Source organism: Pseudorasbora parva, chromosome 10, assembly GCF_024679245.1.
Source record: "Pseudorasbora parva isolate DD20220531a chromosome 10, ASM2467924v1, whole genome shotgun sequence".
Classification (NCBI taxonomy): domain Eukaryota; kingdom Metazoa; phylum Chordata; class Actinopteri; order Cypriniformes; family Gobionidae; genus Pseudorasbora; species Pseudorasbora parva.
In genome coordinates, this window is record NC_090181.1 from 42,177,339 (window position 1) to 42,193,115 (window position 15,777).

The 15,777-nt window shown below is 38.8% G+C and overlaps 1 protein-coding gene across 8 annotated transcripts in view; it reads right to left on the minus strand.

Moving 5' to 3' along the window:
- col12a1a (collagen, type XII, alpha 1a) overlaps nucleotides 1–15,777 on the minus strand; it is a 111,103-nt gene that overhangs the window by 34,389 nt on the left and 60,937 nt on the right. For all 8 annotated transcript variants that reach the window (XM_067456178.1, XM_067456171.1, XM_067456176.1 and 5 more), the window contains 12 exons: nucleotides 15,725–15,745; nucleotides 15,465–15,604; nucleotides 13,527–13,656; nucleotides 13,244–13,383; nucleotides 10,310–10,439; nucleotides 7,350–7,492; nucleotides 4,959–5,088; nucleotides 4,318–4,460; nucleotides 4,017–4,146; nucleotides 2,288–2,407; nucleotides 2,032–2,178; nucleotides 1,817–1,933 (listed from right to left, as the gene is read on the minus strand). In XM_067456178.1, coding sequence (XP_067312279.1) covers nucleotides 1,817–1,933; nucleotides 2,032–2,178; nucleotides 2,288–2,407; nucleotides 4,017–4,146; nucleotides 4,318–4,460; nucleotides 4,959–5,088; nucleotides 7,350–7,492; nucleotides 10,310–10,439; nucleotides 13,244–13,383; nucleotides 13,527–13,656; nucleotides 15,465–15,604; nucleotides 15,725–15,745 — 1,491 coding nt within the window. The remainder of the gene's footprint in view (nucleotides 1–1,816; nucleotides 1,934–2,031; nucleotides 2,179–2,287; nucleotides 2,408–4,016; nucleotides 4,147–4,317; nucleotides 4,461–4,958; nucleotides 5,089–7,349; nucleotides 7,493–10,309; nucleotides 10,440–13,243; nucleotides 13,384–13,526; nucleotides 13,657–15,464; nucleotides 15,605–15,724; nucleotides 15,746–15,777) is intronic.

Below are 15,777 nucleotides of genomic sequence, written 5' to 3' on the forward strand. Positions count from 1 at the left end.
TTTGTGTGCCATTTAACTCCAATCCACCTATTCCGCCTTCACTAAATGCAAGCTAATTGATAAAGAATTGTAATTTTGTGATATGACGGTCTTGGCATTTAATTTGGCTGTAGACTGAAATTATATTTAAAGCGCCAAAGTGGCTAGTGGGAGTGGCCACCAGAGCTGAAATCTACCCGCATTTGGTGAACTGGCGGGTGTTAATGTCAAGCCATGCTCTTTAATATTAAACTTGTCCTGCAGTTTAGCGACAAACGACAGCATTTTACAACACTCACATATTCAGCTGATCTGGATGCTAAGTTTGAGCTTTTTGGGAGGTATGAAAGCACACCACGGAATGTGGCAGCGGCACGATAGTTGTTTTACCTTGACTATCTTGTTTTTATAATCTTGGGAAGCCAAAATCAATTAATCACAGAGCCTTATGTGCAGCTACATGTCAACTATCAGTCATTAAAGTATTAGTAGACTGTCTGCTTAATATCTACTAACACTTAATTTTGAAGCTCCCCTACTGACAAATTACTTTACAAGTACATGTTAACTCATATTACTAACCCTAATCTAACAGTCTACTAATACTCTAATGAGAGTTAGTTGACATGTAGTTGCAAAGTTACTTATAGCAAAGACTTTATATATAGGAAGACGGTGCACTGTGATTACTTATGAATGGGAGAAAGTGCAACACTCAATATGTTGAATAAGCCCCGCCTTCTAAATGAAAGAGCCAATCGTTGATTAGTAAAGTCATTGTGTCACTACAGCTGCAGTGAAGCTCCGGTTGCTACCGAAACAGTGCATGCGCATTAGCTAAAAAATTGTCCAGGCTGAAAAGTTCGACAACACTTTATTCTAAGGTTCAGTTATTAATTATTAACTGGTTGCTTATTAACATGCATATTACTAGGATATTGGCTGTTTATTTAAACTTATAAAGCACAAAATAATGCCTTATTCTGCAAGACCTTATTCTACATCCCTTAATCCTACCCAATACCTAAACTTAAATACTACAAAAACTACCTTTCTAACTATTAATAAGCAGTAAATTAGGAGTTTATTGAGGCAAAAGTTGTAGTTAATAGTGAATATGTGTTTTCCATACTAAAGTGTTTTTTTTTTTTTTCAAGATTCGAGTGTTTAGAAACAACATTTATGAAAAAGTTGTTGTAAGATTTCATAGGTGATTTCAAATATGAAATTTAATCATAAGCTTGGTGATCAGCTTTGGGGAATTTAATGTTTCTACGTTCAAAGACTGAGATGACAGATGAAAGATGAAACCTTAGATGATCTTATCTACAAAGTTAGCTGGTTGCCTTAAAATTTTGAGTTAATTGAAATTAAAATTTTGAGTTAATACAATGATCATTTTTTGAGATTCGACAACCTTTATTAAAATATTATTAAAAGATGTTGTAAGCAGATTGGGTATTTGTGTGTGTTTTATTTCTGATGACGCAGTGAAACATGCCATATAGTGCTATTTTCATGATTTATCACATTTTTTATGTGGTTCAGAAACAATAATATTTTGAGTTTCTATTTATTAAACAAATTTCCTTCATTGTATCAACTCAAATTTTTAATTTAAATAAACTCAAAATTTTAAGGCAACCAGGTTACTTACTAAGTTAAACCAACAAAAAACAACAAACATTTTTTACAGAGTAAGATCATCTAGAGATCTTAGAAAAAATGACTTAGATCAAAGATGAAATGACTTGTCTTAAAGGGACTTTGCTTATAGTTTGTAGAATGTGTAATATGGTACTGTATGACAGTAGGTGTAATGTGAATTTGTCCTTACGAATGAAAGGATTGACTTTCAGCCTGTATGAGGTTGCCGCCCGATGAGGAGACCATCTGATGCAGAATGAGTCATAGGCGACGTTGTATGTGTTGAGATCAGTCACATTGAGATACACTGCAACGGTAAACAGCATTCCACAGATTAAACAGGCATTTCTAAACAACCTCCCAACATGTCCGTAAAAGTTCTCAGTGGAAGGAACAAGCACGTACAGGTGGTTCCCTGTCCGACCAGAGCTCCACTCATGCCGGAGTCATACTGAGCGTAAAGCTTCAGGTCATACGTTGTCCCAGGCTGGAGGTTAGGCAGGTTATATGTAGTGACATCTCCAACAAACGCTTCCATGGTGTTATCTGTGCCTGGAACAACACGCAAACACAGAACTTGCTAGAACATGTGTCACAGTCTGACCTACAACATGATGTGTAGATACTGACGACATGGTAAAATAATCTATAAATGTCTTACCGACTGGTGTATAGACCAGTTTATAACCGTTGACCCGCGCAGGCGCAGGATCCCAAGACACACGGAAACGAGTGTACCACTCATCTGAAACACGCAGGTTACGAGGCTCCAGGAGACCCACTGAAGGAGACGAGCCACAGAAACATTCAATGAGAGCCAAAATATCTTTCTAGTGCATATTTACATGAACCTATGTATCTATCTGTCCGTCCGTCCATCCATCCATCCATCCGTCTGCCTGTTTGTCTGTCTGTCTACTTATTGATCGTCTGTATGTCTGTCTGCCTGTCTGTCTGTCTGTCTGTCTGTCTGTCTGTCTGTCTGTCTGTCTGTCTGTCTACCTATCGATCGCCTGTCTGTCTGTCTGTCTGTCTACCTATCGATCGCCTGTCTGTCTGTCTGTCTGTCTACCTATCGATCGCCTGTCTGTCTGCCTGTCTGCCTCCCTATTGATCGCCTGTCTGTCTGTCTACCTATCGATCGCCTGTCTGTCTGTCTGCCTGTCTGTCTGTCTGTCTGCCTGTCTGTCTCCCTATTGATCGCCTGTCTGTCTGTCTCCCTATCAATCATTTGTCTGTCTGTCTGTCTGTCTACCTATCGATCGCCTGTCTGTCTGTCTGCCTGTCTGCCTGTCTGTCTCCCTATTGATCGCCTGTCTGTCTGTCTCCCTATCAATCATTTGTCTGTCTGTCTACCTAGCGATCGTCTGTATGTCTGTCTGCCTGTCTGTCTGCCTGTCTGTCTGTCTACCTATTGATCGCCTGTCTATCTGTCTGTCTGTCTGTCTACCTATCGATCGTCTGTCTGTCTGCTGTCTCCCTATCAATCATTTGTCTGCCTGTCTGTTTGTCTACCTAGCGATCGTCTGTCTGTCTGTCTCCCTATCAATCATTTGTCTGCCTGTCTGTCTGTCTACCTATCGATCATCTGTCTGTCCATCTGTCTGTCTGTCTACTTATCGATCGTCTGTCTGTCTGTCTATCTGTTTAATATCGATCATCTGTCTGTCTGTGTGTCTGTCTACCTATCGATCGTCTGTCTGTCTGACTGTCTACCTATCGATCATCTGTCTGTCTACCTATCGATCATCTGTCTGTCTACCTATTGATCGTCTGTCTGTCTGTGTGTCAGTCTGTGTGTCTGTCTACCAATCGATTGTCTGTCTGTCTGTCTGTCTACCTATCGATCGTCTGTCTGTCTGTCTGTCTACCTATAAATCGTCTGTCTTTCTGTCTGTCTACCTATCGACTGTCTATCTGTCTGTCTGCCTGTCTGTCTACCTATCGATCTTCTGTCTTTCTGCCTGTCTGTCTACCTATCGATCGTCTGTATGTCTGTCTGTCTGTCTACCTATCGACCGTTTGTCTGTCTGTCTGTCTGTCTGTCTACCTATTGATCGTCTGTCTGTCTGTCTGTCTGCCTGTCTATGTATCTATTAGTCGGTTGGTCTATCTATCGACCATCTGTCTGTCTGTCTACCTATCGATTGTCTGTCTGTCTACCTATCGATCGTCTGTCTGCCTGCCTGTCTGTCTGTCTGCCTGTCTGTCTACCTATTGATCGTCTGTCTGTCTGTCTGTCTGTCTGCCTGTCTATGTATCTATCAGTCTGTTGGTCTATCTATCGACCATCTGTCTGTCTGTCTGTCTATCTATCAGTCTGTTGGTCTATCTATTGACCATCTGTCTATCTATAAAAAATTAATATGTGATTGTGTAATCATTCTTACATGTTTGCCCATCTCCAGAGAGACTTCCTCCAGGGCCATTTTGATAAATGGCCTCTACGTTGATGTTGTAAGGAGTTTCTGGCTGCAGGTTTTGCAAGATGACAGAGTTTCTGTTGCCAGGCACACTTGTCTATGTGAAAAACAGCAGGACAAGATCATCTTTCTAGCATAGATCCAGTCAAATGATGTCCACGGGCTCATAAAATCATGATAATAAATATCTGATGTTAACATATACAGCTGCATGTCATTTTGCATGACTATGTCCTTCATAATCACTATAAAATTCAACACCACTTACAAATTCCTCAATGGGATCTCCAGTGGTGGGTGCGTAGCCAATGCGGTACTGCATCACAGCCCCTTCTGCGTGCTCCCAGCTCACGGACAGCGTGCTGGTGGTCGGATCATACACCCGCAGGTTCCTGGGGCCGCTGCGGGGCACTGCGAGCAGAAGAACAGAAACCCTCTCAAAATCATGCTTTTGGCAGACAACAGGGTCATTCTCAAATTCTCAAGAAATTGGGCCATTTTTGCCCCTATGACTTCTGATATAATTAACACGCATACTGATATTTCACCCAGGAGAGTCATGGGAAAAGTCATTGTGATCATTTATTGCAGAAATATTTTGGCACCAGTGTAGAGTGGTGCAATGGCATTGGTTAGTAAAGCCATGTGATGGAGTTGAAATAATGTATTGAGTTGGAATTGGCAATAATAGCTCAAGAATTTTAATGTTAAAAAACTGTCAACAATACTTGTTGGGAAAGGTAGGAAATTAGATTTTCTGAAATTTCAGCAGCTACCTTTGCAACAGGAATGATTCAATAATAAATAAATAAATATAAATCCGGACATTTAACCCCACAAATGGCACTGTGTCCTGAGAATGAGCAGAGAACACATTACAAAGGGCTTCTGATCGAGGCTCAGACTCACGTGTTTTCCCATTATCAGTCACCGAGGAGCCCTCTCCGTCAGCATAAATGGCCACCACGCTCACAGAGTACGGTGTGTCTGAGACCAGCTCCTGCAGCAGGGCAGTGTGGGTGTTCCCTGGAACAAGGATCTGACCGACAATAAAAAAGTAATAATTAACCACCAGGGACAGAGAGGCTGTCTTTGTTAACTAGTGACATCTGAGATACTTCAAATACTTTTACACTGATTAATGAATGAATCTTACAAAGAACATATACAGGTCACATCTGTCTGTCTGTCTGTCTGTCTGTCTGTCTGCCTGTCTATCTCTCTGTCTGTATATCCATCTCTCTGTCTGTCTATCTATCTCTCTCTCTGTCTGTCTGTCTGTCTGTCTGTCTGTCTGTCTGTCTATCTATCTGTCTGTCTGTCTGTCTGTCTATCTCTCAGTCTGTTTGTCTGTTTGTCTGTCTGTCTGTCTGTCTGTCTGTCTGTCTGTCTGTCTGTCTATTTCTCTGTCTGTCTGTCTGTCTGCCTGTCTGTCTATCTCTCTGTCTGTCTGTCTGCCTGTCTATCTATCTCTCTGTCGGTCTGTCTGTCTGTCTGTCTGTCTGTCTGTCTCTCTCTCTATCTGCATGTCTGTCTATCTCTCTGTCTGTCTGCCTGTCTGTCTGCCTGTCTGTCTATCTCTCAGTCTGTCTGTCTGTTTGTCTGTCTGTCTGTCTGTCTGTCTATTTCTCTGTCTGTCTGTCTGTCTGTCTGTCTATCTCTCTGTCTGTCTGTCTGTCTGTCTGTCTGTCTGTCTGTCTGTCTGCCTGTCTATCTATCTCTCTGTCGGTCTGTCTATCTCTCTCTCTATCTGCATGTCTGTCTATCTGTCTGACTGTCTGTCTGTCTGTCTATCTCTCTGTCTGTCTGTCTGCCTGTCTATCTATCTCTCTGTCGGTCTGTCTATCTCTCTGTCTGTCTATCTCTCTCTCTCTATCTGCATGTCTGTCTGTCTGTCTATCTCTCTGTCTGCCTGTCTCGCTGTCTGTCTATCTCTCTGTCTGTCTCTCTGTCTGTCTGTCTGTCTGTCTATCTCTCTGTTTGTCTGTCTGCCTGTCTGTCTATCTCGCTGTCTGTCTATCTCTCTGTCTGCCTGTCTGTCTATCTTGCTGTCTGTCTATCTCTCTGTTTGTCTGTCTGCCTGTCTGTCTATCTCGCTGTCTGTCTATCTCTCTGTCTGTCTGTCTATCTCACTGTCTGTCTGTCTAACTCTTTCTGTCTCTTTGACAATATTTCTATCGGACTGTCTGACTGTCTCTCTGACTATCGTGGCTGAAAATACATTATAAATAAAATAAGATTGTTCTGCATTATGGTAATACATTTTGTTTTCATCACAGTATTGTGCATTTGAGGGGTTTAAATCTCAAAAAATGCAAAAACGCACAAAATCTTTAGGCAAAATACCTTGCCCCAACCTCCCAAAAATGCAACATTATATTATAATCTCTTATGGTTACACAGGAGAGTCGCTGGCTTTAGAATCTCAGATATATTACACCCTGAGAAAGAAGTTTGGCTGTTTTTCTTAAGATGACCTCTTGCACTCACTGAAGTTTGTGTCACCGCTGATTCTCAAACCAATCATTAGCAATTACTTTCTCAGCCAATGCAAGCAGGAGGCAGCGGAAACATTCCTTTGATGTGTTAATAGTCTAGCAGTTGTAGTAATACTAATGAATAATGTGCTGACAGTGGCAGGCAATCACCTCCTCTCACCACTCTTCACAATCCCAGGTCATAGGGGTCACTGACTTCCCAATTAATTTCATGGGAACTATCCTGACAACACTATCCTTTATTCTGAAGATCGAAACCAGTGGGTGATTTATTGTACTTCTTGCGTTTCTTTATCAGGATTCCAGTGGAAAAAGGTGAAAGAATTCACATTTCGGAGGTTAAAATTAAAACACAGAGAATTTCTGACTCAATCCAACTGATTTGGAAAACTGGCCATATTAACGGAAAAGGTTCTGCGTCCATAACAATATTCCACAAGGTTTTTGTGGCTGCAGATAAGAAGCTAGTTCTGTAAAGACAAGACAGAAAGTTTGATCTCTGTTTTTTTCTCAGTGCTGAAATAAAACAGGTTTGGGCTGAACATTTCCCACAGCTGCTTTCTTTATGCAAGGGTCTGACGACAATAAAAGCCATTTATGGATTTTCGGAGCTTTGCGAAAATCCCTCACAGGCAATGAAGTTCATGTGAGAATGAGGCTACACAACATTAAAAACACAAACATCTTTGCAGAGGGACAGATTGCAAACAGACTGTTGCACTCGAGAAGTTCAGAGACGGACATTTATCACCGCAGTATTTTCTGTAGGACCTCTCACGCGAGCCTAACGACGAGGACTTACGGATTCAGAGGGCCGGACTCCAGAGACGGGGGTGTAGACGACGCGATACTGCAGCACTTCTCCAGTGGCCGGCTCCCAGCGCACATTCAGGGTGTTTGTGGTGGGGTTGTAAACCTGGATGTTCTTGGCAGGGGACCGCCCCACTGTTTCAGACATGAGCAAGAGCAGTATCATAAAACAAGAGACAGTCGAAGGAGCGAGTGGTTAAAGAGGTAAAGAACTATTTACAAGAATACCGATTTCCTACATCTAAACACAGTGGTAGCAAAGGAAGTTTCAATGTCAACCACTCAGAATCAAATTAAACATTTCTTAAGGGTCTAGAGAGACCCGTCTCATATTTGGTAAATGTGAACTGAAACAGGGCCAACTCAATACACAGCATTTGGGTTAGTCTCAAGCAGTGTTGAGCAAAAAAGGTAAATAATTACTAGCTACTGATTATTGATCTTCGACAATGTAATTAGATCACTGTACTAATTACGCTCTAGTAATAAGTATTGGATTACTTATTACTAATTACTTTCTAAATCCCATATCAAGCTTGACCAGTTGAACAATACAAGGATACAAGGACACATAAGGACACAAAACTGCATTTTTAACTATATATGTTAAGACATTAGTTTAGGGTTCAATTCTCACTATTAACTAGTTGCATAATAGCATGCATATTGCGAGGATATTGGCTGTTTAATAGCACTTATTAAGCACATATTAATGCCTTATTCTGCATGAGCACTACCCAACACCTAAACTTAACAAATACCTTACTATCTATTATAAAAACAATAATTAGGAGTTTATTGAAGCAAAAGTCATAGGAAATAGTGAGAATTGGACCCTAATCTAAAGTGTGATCCATTGTAAAAAATATTTTTGAACAACCCAAAGTATTTAAAGGGAGAAGATTACATTAAAAACATACATTTTCACATTAAAATGTATGTTAAATCCAATATTGTTTTTATATAAAATTGTTCTATAGTCTATACAGTATTTAATCCAATTAAATCATAAGTAACTTGTTAAATTACAGAATAATTAATTACTTATTAATTACTAATTTATTACACCTAACACTGGTCTCAAGAAATCTGCTAAGTCCTCTGAATGTCTAGGGTATATTATGCCCCAAAATAAAAATAAAAAGACGTTATATTTTAGCTGCACTTCTTTATCTGCAGTAAATTTAGCAGGACAATGGCGGCAAAAACACTTTTGATTCAATTTTTAAAAATGTTGGGCTGTTTTCTTTTCATGAAGTATGTGTGTGTTTATTTGATTGCATTTACACTCTTTGTGTCTGTAGATTTTTTATTCCAATGTATATCTTTAAAGGCTGTTTCTCAAACTGATTTTTTCTCATGCACTAAACAAGAAATCTCCACTCAATTCAGCAGCTCTTATACACCAAATTTACTCTACAGATTTGTCCCTATCGATTCTGAAGGTTTTTAAAGAGAGGTTTCTTCATTTATCATTTATCATTCATGTATCATATATGTGAAAATTAATTTTATTCTGGTAGTTTTTCTTGACAGAATAAAATAGATAGATAATAGATAAGAATAAAAAGATAAGAATAATAGAAAATAATACAAATATATTATCCAGTGTGCTGTAGATGATTATGGACGCTTGATTCCACCACAAAATAAAAAAGGTAATTATGACTTTTTTCTCAGAATTGCAACAGCATTTCACAAAACTGTGAGAAATGAACTTACATTTGTGAGATATAAAGTCTCATTACTTTATATTACTTTACATATTTTTTTGAGAAAATGCCAAAATTGTGAGCTGACTTTTTCCCCCTCAGAATTAGACTTGACTCACAGTTGCACATCTATATCTAGTATTTCTGACTTTATAACTTGTGATAATAAGTTTATGTCACACAACTCTTAATTGCAAGTTTATATCTCTGACTTTTATTCTTAGAATTTGAGATATGAACTCGCAAGTCTGTTTTGCATGACATAAATTTGCAATTGGACTTCATAACTTACACATGTGCGTTTATATCTCGCAGTTATGACTTGTTTCTTGCAATTGTTTAGAATTGCAAGTTTACATCTAGTAATTCTGACTTCATAACTTATAAAAAGTCAGAATTGTTAGATAAAAAGTACCAATTCACTAATGGAATTTATTCAGTGTTAGAAACAAGCTTTCATAATGCCTCACTTATATTTAAACATACAATTTCAGAAAATGTTTAATACAAAAATTGCAATTCTTAATGTAATCAATCAGTCAGGGAAAGTATGGTGATAATTTGAAATTATTACCCTATTTCTTGCTTTTCACAGTAAATGTGCACAGCTTTCATTATCAATACAACGTGGCAACACAAAGTCTATGGAATGGGCTTTAGATTTTCACAACAAAAAGCCTATTACTAGATTTTAAACAAAACTAACACTTCTCTGACTGTCTGTTCGTCTGTAGTGTATATGGGCACAGCCACACAAAGAAAACTGGAAAGCAAAGTAATGCTGATGATGGGAACAAAAACCTATTAGTTTGACTCCAAAAAGAGGAGCATTGAGCTGACAGCAGTAAATAAGGGTGCTTTTATGTCCTTGCATCTCCCTGGGTTTCTGCCATTTGGTGAAATAGATTGTTTTGTAGCCCTCGCTCCAGCATCTCCAGTCATTGCACCCCATAAAGAAGGCTCATTAAGCCCAGACTAGAGTCACATTCAAGTGGTTGCCAGCACATCGGCATTCCTCCCTTGGTGATCAATCCAATAAAAGCTGACTCGATCTTTGGGTAACTCTCTGAGATTCTATTTATAAATACAAAACTTTAAAGCCAGAAAACTGCACTTTGCACTTTCTCCATTGAAATCTTTGGCAAAAGGTTTTGTGTGATTGGGGAGTATATGACGGATGATTATGGGAATTCTTTGCTTTCCAATCATGCTAAAATAAGAAGAAGCTGCATCAACTCACAGGTTTTTCCATTCTCCGACATGCGCCTGCCCTCTCCAGGTGCGTACACTGGCACTACTGTTACTGTGTATTCGGTATCAGACCGCAGGTTCTTCAGAACGGTACTGGTGGTGATTCCAGGAACCTGAACCTAAGAGAACAGTAAATAAAAAGAACAGATTATTTATTTTCTTTGTCTAGTCTCTGCAATAGTCACTGGCACAATGCTTTGAATGGTTTAAAAAATGTTGCTACGAGCTTGCTAAAGTCTATTTAGTACATTTCTATGCACTTGTCCAAGTGGTTGTCTGGCTGTTGCTTGGTGGTTGCTTATTGTCCGAGTCAAAAGAGAGCAAGTCTCTGTTATATTCTGCCATTCAACATAAGTCAATGGGGGTTTTGTACATCTGTTATACTGTAATAACTGTTACACTTTTATGTTTAATGCGACTAATCACAATTAATCAATTTGCCAGCACTACTTTTTTCACAAAATATGAATATTATTACTGTACAATGCATTTAAAAATAAATTGTATTAATTAATTATTGTGCTTTCTTGAAGCATAAACAGTATGGCATGGCGCTTACAATGACAAGATCATGAGTTTGACTGCAAGAAAAATACACATACATGAACTGCTAAAAATGAATGCCTTACAAGCAGCATTCAATTCTTTGAATAAAACTGTTTGCAAAATGCCTAGTTGTAAATGTATAAACCCTCAAAGGGTAGTTGAGAAACTGACATTTCTTTTTTATTTTGCGTTTGTGCACCTGCCTTTAGCCATTAATAGACCCGCTAACATCACAATCGTAATATATATATTTCGTAAACACATTCCACAAAACCAGGCACACAATTTCAAGAAAAACATCTTAGGTTCTCCAGTAGGGCTGGGTATTGTTAGGAATTTCACGATTCGATTTCGATTCTTGAGGGTTTGATTCGATTCAATATTGATTGATTATCTTTGATATCGATTCATTAATAAGTAAATAAACAAGTAATTAAGTACCTGAGTATATTTTTAAATAATGTGTGCAGTATTACTAATGTTTGAGAACAAATTGACCCAAGCATGTTTCCTGCCATGGTTTATATAGCAGAACAAACTGTAGAATATATTACATGTGTTGAATAAAAAACACAACTGTAACAAACAGGCGCTTTATTAACACCTCTATAGTGCATGTAACTGTAGGTAGTAGAAAGTATATTTATTGCTTCCTATACATTCAAGTCATAAAAGAAATGTAAACAGAAGCACAAACTCATAAAACAAAGTGCAGCCATTGATATTATAACATTACAAAGTGTTTCCCACGGATTTAAAAGCGAATAACTGTATAGGGAAGTGAAGCTGCTGACTGTCCGCTTAAGCATGGGCGTCGGTTTGGTTTGAAATGTGCTGGGGACAGAGACGCGTTCAGAAGTGTATTTTCAGAAGTGCTGGGTACAATGATGCTTTATTTTTTTTCTCTCTATCGCGCAGGCCATGTTTTGAATGACGATGCCCTGTAGCTTAGCCTACTTATGTAGCCTAAATAAATAAAAATGTATACAAAAATCCATATCTTTTCTTTTAATTGTAAAATTCATGTAGGCTAATGATTTATAAAAAAGAAAACTAAAACCAGTGTGAAATAGGCTAATGTTAAAAGCAGCAATAAGACATTGTACATGATTCTCTGCTTTTCCAGGTAGCTACTAAACATTTGTAAAGTCTGGTGTCCACAAATGACAATGGAGCTTTCACAAAAACGCGAACGCATTCACAACGTAATGTTGCGTGAGAGTTGGCAACCCTGCAGTGACTATTACTGACTAGGCTATTTAAACTGAGCTGTGTAACTTCTTATATATTAGGTTGGCTATTTTAGTTTGGTAATTAACTGACTGCGATGTCAAGTTTGCAATGCTGGAATATGTGCGCGCGCCAGGCGGCCTCGCGAACGAGCAGAGGAAACATCTGTAATTTTGGTCATACAGATAATAAGAGAAAGACATTGTTCAAAATTGCAGTGTTTACTTGCATTGTGCCATTGCAAAATAAAGAAAACACGATTTGCTTTTTGTCGTGGGGTTCCATTCCGTGAACTTTGGAGGAGCGCCGCGGCCCACGATAATGAACCAAAATTAGCAGCAACTGTCGCACATTATCTTTCTCTTTCTTTCTTTCTTTCTTTCTTTCTTTCTTTCTTTCTTTCTTTCTTTCTTTCTTTCTACACACAAAAAAGTGGTGGGTACAAAATGACTCATTACAAAATCTGGTGGGTACCCCCCCCCCCCCCCCCCCCCCCCCCAGTCCCCCAGCGATATCGACGCCTATGCGCTTAAGCCATTCAATTGTATTGAGAGCGCTGCTTTGTTTACAACTATTGAGAGCGCCATGATCTACGTGACCGCACGCACTGCTGTGAGATGAGCGCATGTCGCCAACAACGATTGAATGCAACGCACCGTATGTGTGTGTGTGTGTGTGTGAAAAAGAGAGAGGTGCGCGAGCAGGGAAAGGAAATGCAGCTGAACGAATACACTGCATGCATTTTAAATAGCGTTTAAAAAAATTACGACAAAACGCAATATGTGACGGCCGGTGTTGATTATGAGGAGCTCCGCCACATATTAGTCTATGTGTGGGTAACACTGCAATAAATAACACTGAACAGCTGATCCAAAATGAGCCCAAACGTCGGCTTTTAACGTTGGTGGTGCAGGCTTGAACGGCTTGCCATTTTGGTGTTTTGGTAAAGCGCGTCTTGTACAACGCTGAACTCTCTACCGGTGGGCGGAATCGATTCAAAGGATTTGATGAATCGATATTGAATTGAGAAACAAAATATCGCAATGCATTGATGAATCAATATTTTTACCCAGCTCTAGTCACAAGTATTTCTGACAAAACTGGCCTGGAACATGACATAATAGTTAAGAGGTGTCCTGGGACGTACCATGTCTTCTGCGCCCCCTGCGACGGGCTGGTAGTAAATCCTGTATTGCCGCACGCTCCCCTCAGCTGGCTCCCAGCGTACATTCAGCGTGCTGACCGTGGGGTCCGTGACCTGAAGGTTTCTCACACTGCCCAGCGGTACTATGGATACACACAGTAACCTCCAATCAGCGTGTCAACAATTACCTAATTTAAGTCATTCACATATTGTTTGAAATGCATTAATGCAGCTGGGGAACCAACAGGTCCTGTGAATGCAGTAAAGTCACGTATTGGTCACGTACATGTCTTTCCTTGGCCAGAAATGTCTTTGACATCTCCATTAGCGTAGACCGCAGCAACAGTAATGGAGTAGGGTGTGTCTGGAGTCAGTTTCTGCAGGATAACAGTGTTTTTCTTTCCTCCAATCTGTGTCTGTGACAGAGAAAATGAATTGTGTTTATTGTTTAAATGCATTACTGAAATTAACAAAAATGTGTCAGCTGCATGATCATCACTAAATTGCTGGTGCATTGTCTGATTTAACATCATTACTGTGATTTGATGTAAAACTTACTGCTTAAAGTGCAACCAATAACGTAATGTGATTTCTTTTGTTACTGTGCTTTGGGGTTCAAAATCAATGCAGCATTGTCTCAAAAATGCCCAAAATGTATATAAATGGCCCAAAAATTCTGAGATTTAGTTTTTTTATATAACATAGAATCATTAAGCAATATCACAAGAGCAAGAGAGCTGTTTTCATTTTCACTCAAAAATGTTGAAATTGAAAGATTATTAAATGCATTAGAATTATGTATCTCCGTTAGTTCATGTTAACTATAATACAATTAACTAATGTTAACAAATGAAACACTATTGTTAAACAGGGCTTGACATTAGCTTTTTTGCGCACTGGCCACTGTAGCAAGTGTTTAAGTCAGCCTTTTCACTGGCCACAATTTCCACACCATGGGGAAAAACTACCATATAGATATTTTTTTATTTTATCTGATTTGGCAGTAGGTTTATTAGGCTACTGTCACTTTAAGACCTGATGCACAGATCCATTATAATGTTACACATGCTTTACACATTATTTTAAGGTGTCATTGTTACAGTGTAATTATACATTAAAGTAATGAGTAATATTAAGTAACTACATGTCCTCATTATAGAGTTCGGTTTTGGTTTGGTTTAGGGTTAGTTGCATAATCATGCATAATTTATAGTTATTACAATAGTAACTACATGTAACATATGTAACAATGAAAATGTAAAATAAAGTGTTACCCAATTTTATTTGGTAATAAACAGCATGTCACTGAAAGAGCTTTTGTTTTTAGCCCAGAATATTCCATTAAATAAGCTTAAGCAATCCTCGGTGATGCTGGAACACCGCATTAATGTCAGGAACAGCACATCACAAATACGATTGCAGATTGGACTGTTTTTCAGCGATGCCGTTTTATGTTGTTATTTCTGCGACTGCTGCCAGGATAAATCTGCCTTCTTGATGCGGAAAACAGAAGCTGAAGAAAATCACTGCAATGATTTTAGTAAAGAAAAACAACACCTCTACACCCACTCAGATACCATGAAAAAAACATGGAAAATAGTAAGATGATAGCTGATCCTGGAGACAAAAACATCTTAAAATGCCGCAAGATTTGCCGGTCTCCAAGCCTTGTCTGGTTTGCTGGTTTGAGAGTGGTTTTGGGTAAAGTGCTATGCTGGGAGACCAGCTTAAACAGAACAATCATGCCACTAAAATAACATCAACATGAATATTAAATGTGCTGTTCCAGCCAGTGCAGCTATTCAAATACAATATAATCTCAATACAACAATAAATAATTTAGATTAAACCTATCCCTGTGCTGTACAATGATAGTCATTGGCCCCAAAGCTTTGAACGGTAGTGTACATGCAGTTTTTATAATATCATTAATTGACTAATTAATTAAATTAAAATGTCTACATTAAGAAATAAATCTATTTCCTTTCCTTTTTAAAACCTAATCACATCTTCATCTTTAAAACTGAGCTTATAAAGTACATGCATGCACAAGATGAGAACAGCAGTAAATGAAAGCTGATGTGCACAATGTTTGGTTTTAATCACTCAAATCACAATCAGAAGCCAAGGAAACGTGAGCATTTTAGTTTGGTGCCGCTGCATCACCTGAAATTCCAGTCAGCCAGATAATATCAACTTAGAAAAACGTTAAAATGTTCCTTACAGATTGTGGTCTTCCTCCTGCAACTGGTATATAGGTGATCCTGTAGTTCTGGACTCGTCCAGGAGCGTGATCCCATTTGGCGGTGAGGGAGGTGGTGGTTGCGTTGAAGACCTGGAGGTTTTGAGGAGGTCCACTAGGAGCTATACGAAAACATATCATTTTTTTTAGTTTTGCATTCTACATTCTACTTCTAAAACGTAATTATTTCCATATGGCATCCAAATGTCAAATGTCATATCTTGAAAAAACAAGAGACTCACCAGGTGTAACCAGTTTGGTCACTGAATATGGAGAGAAAAAGAGTCAGAGTTTG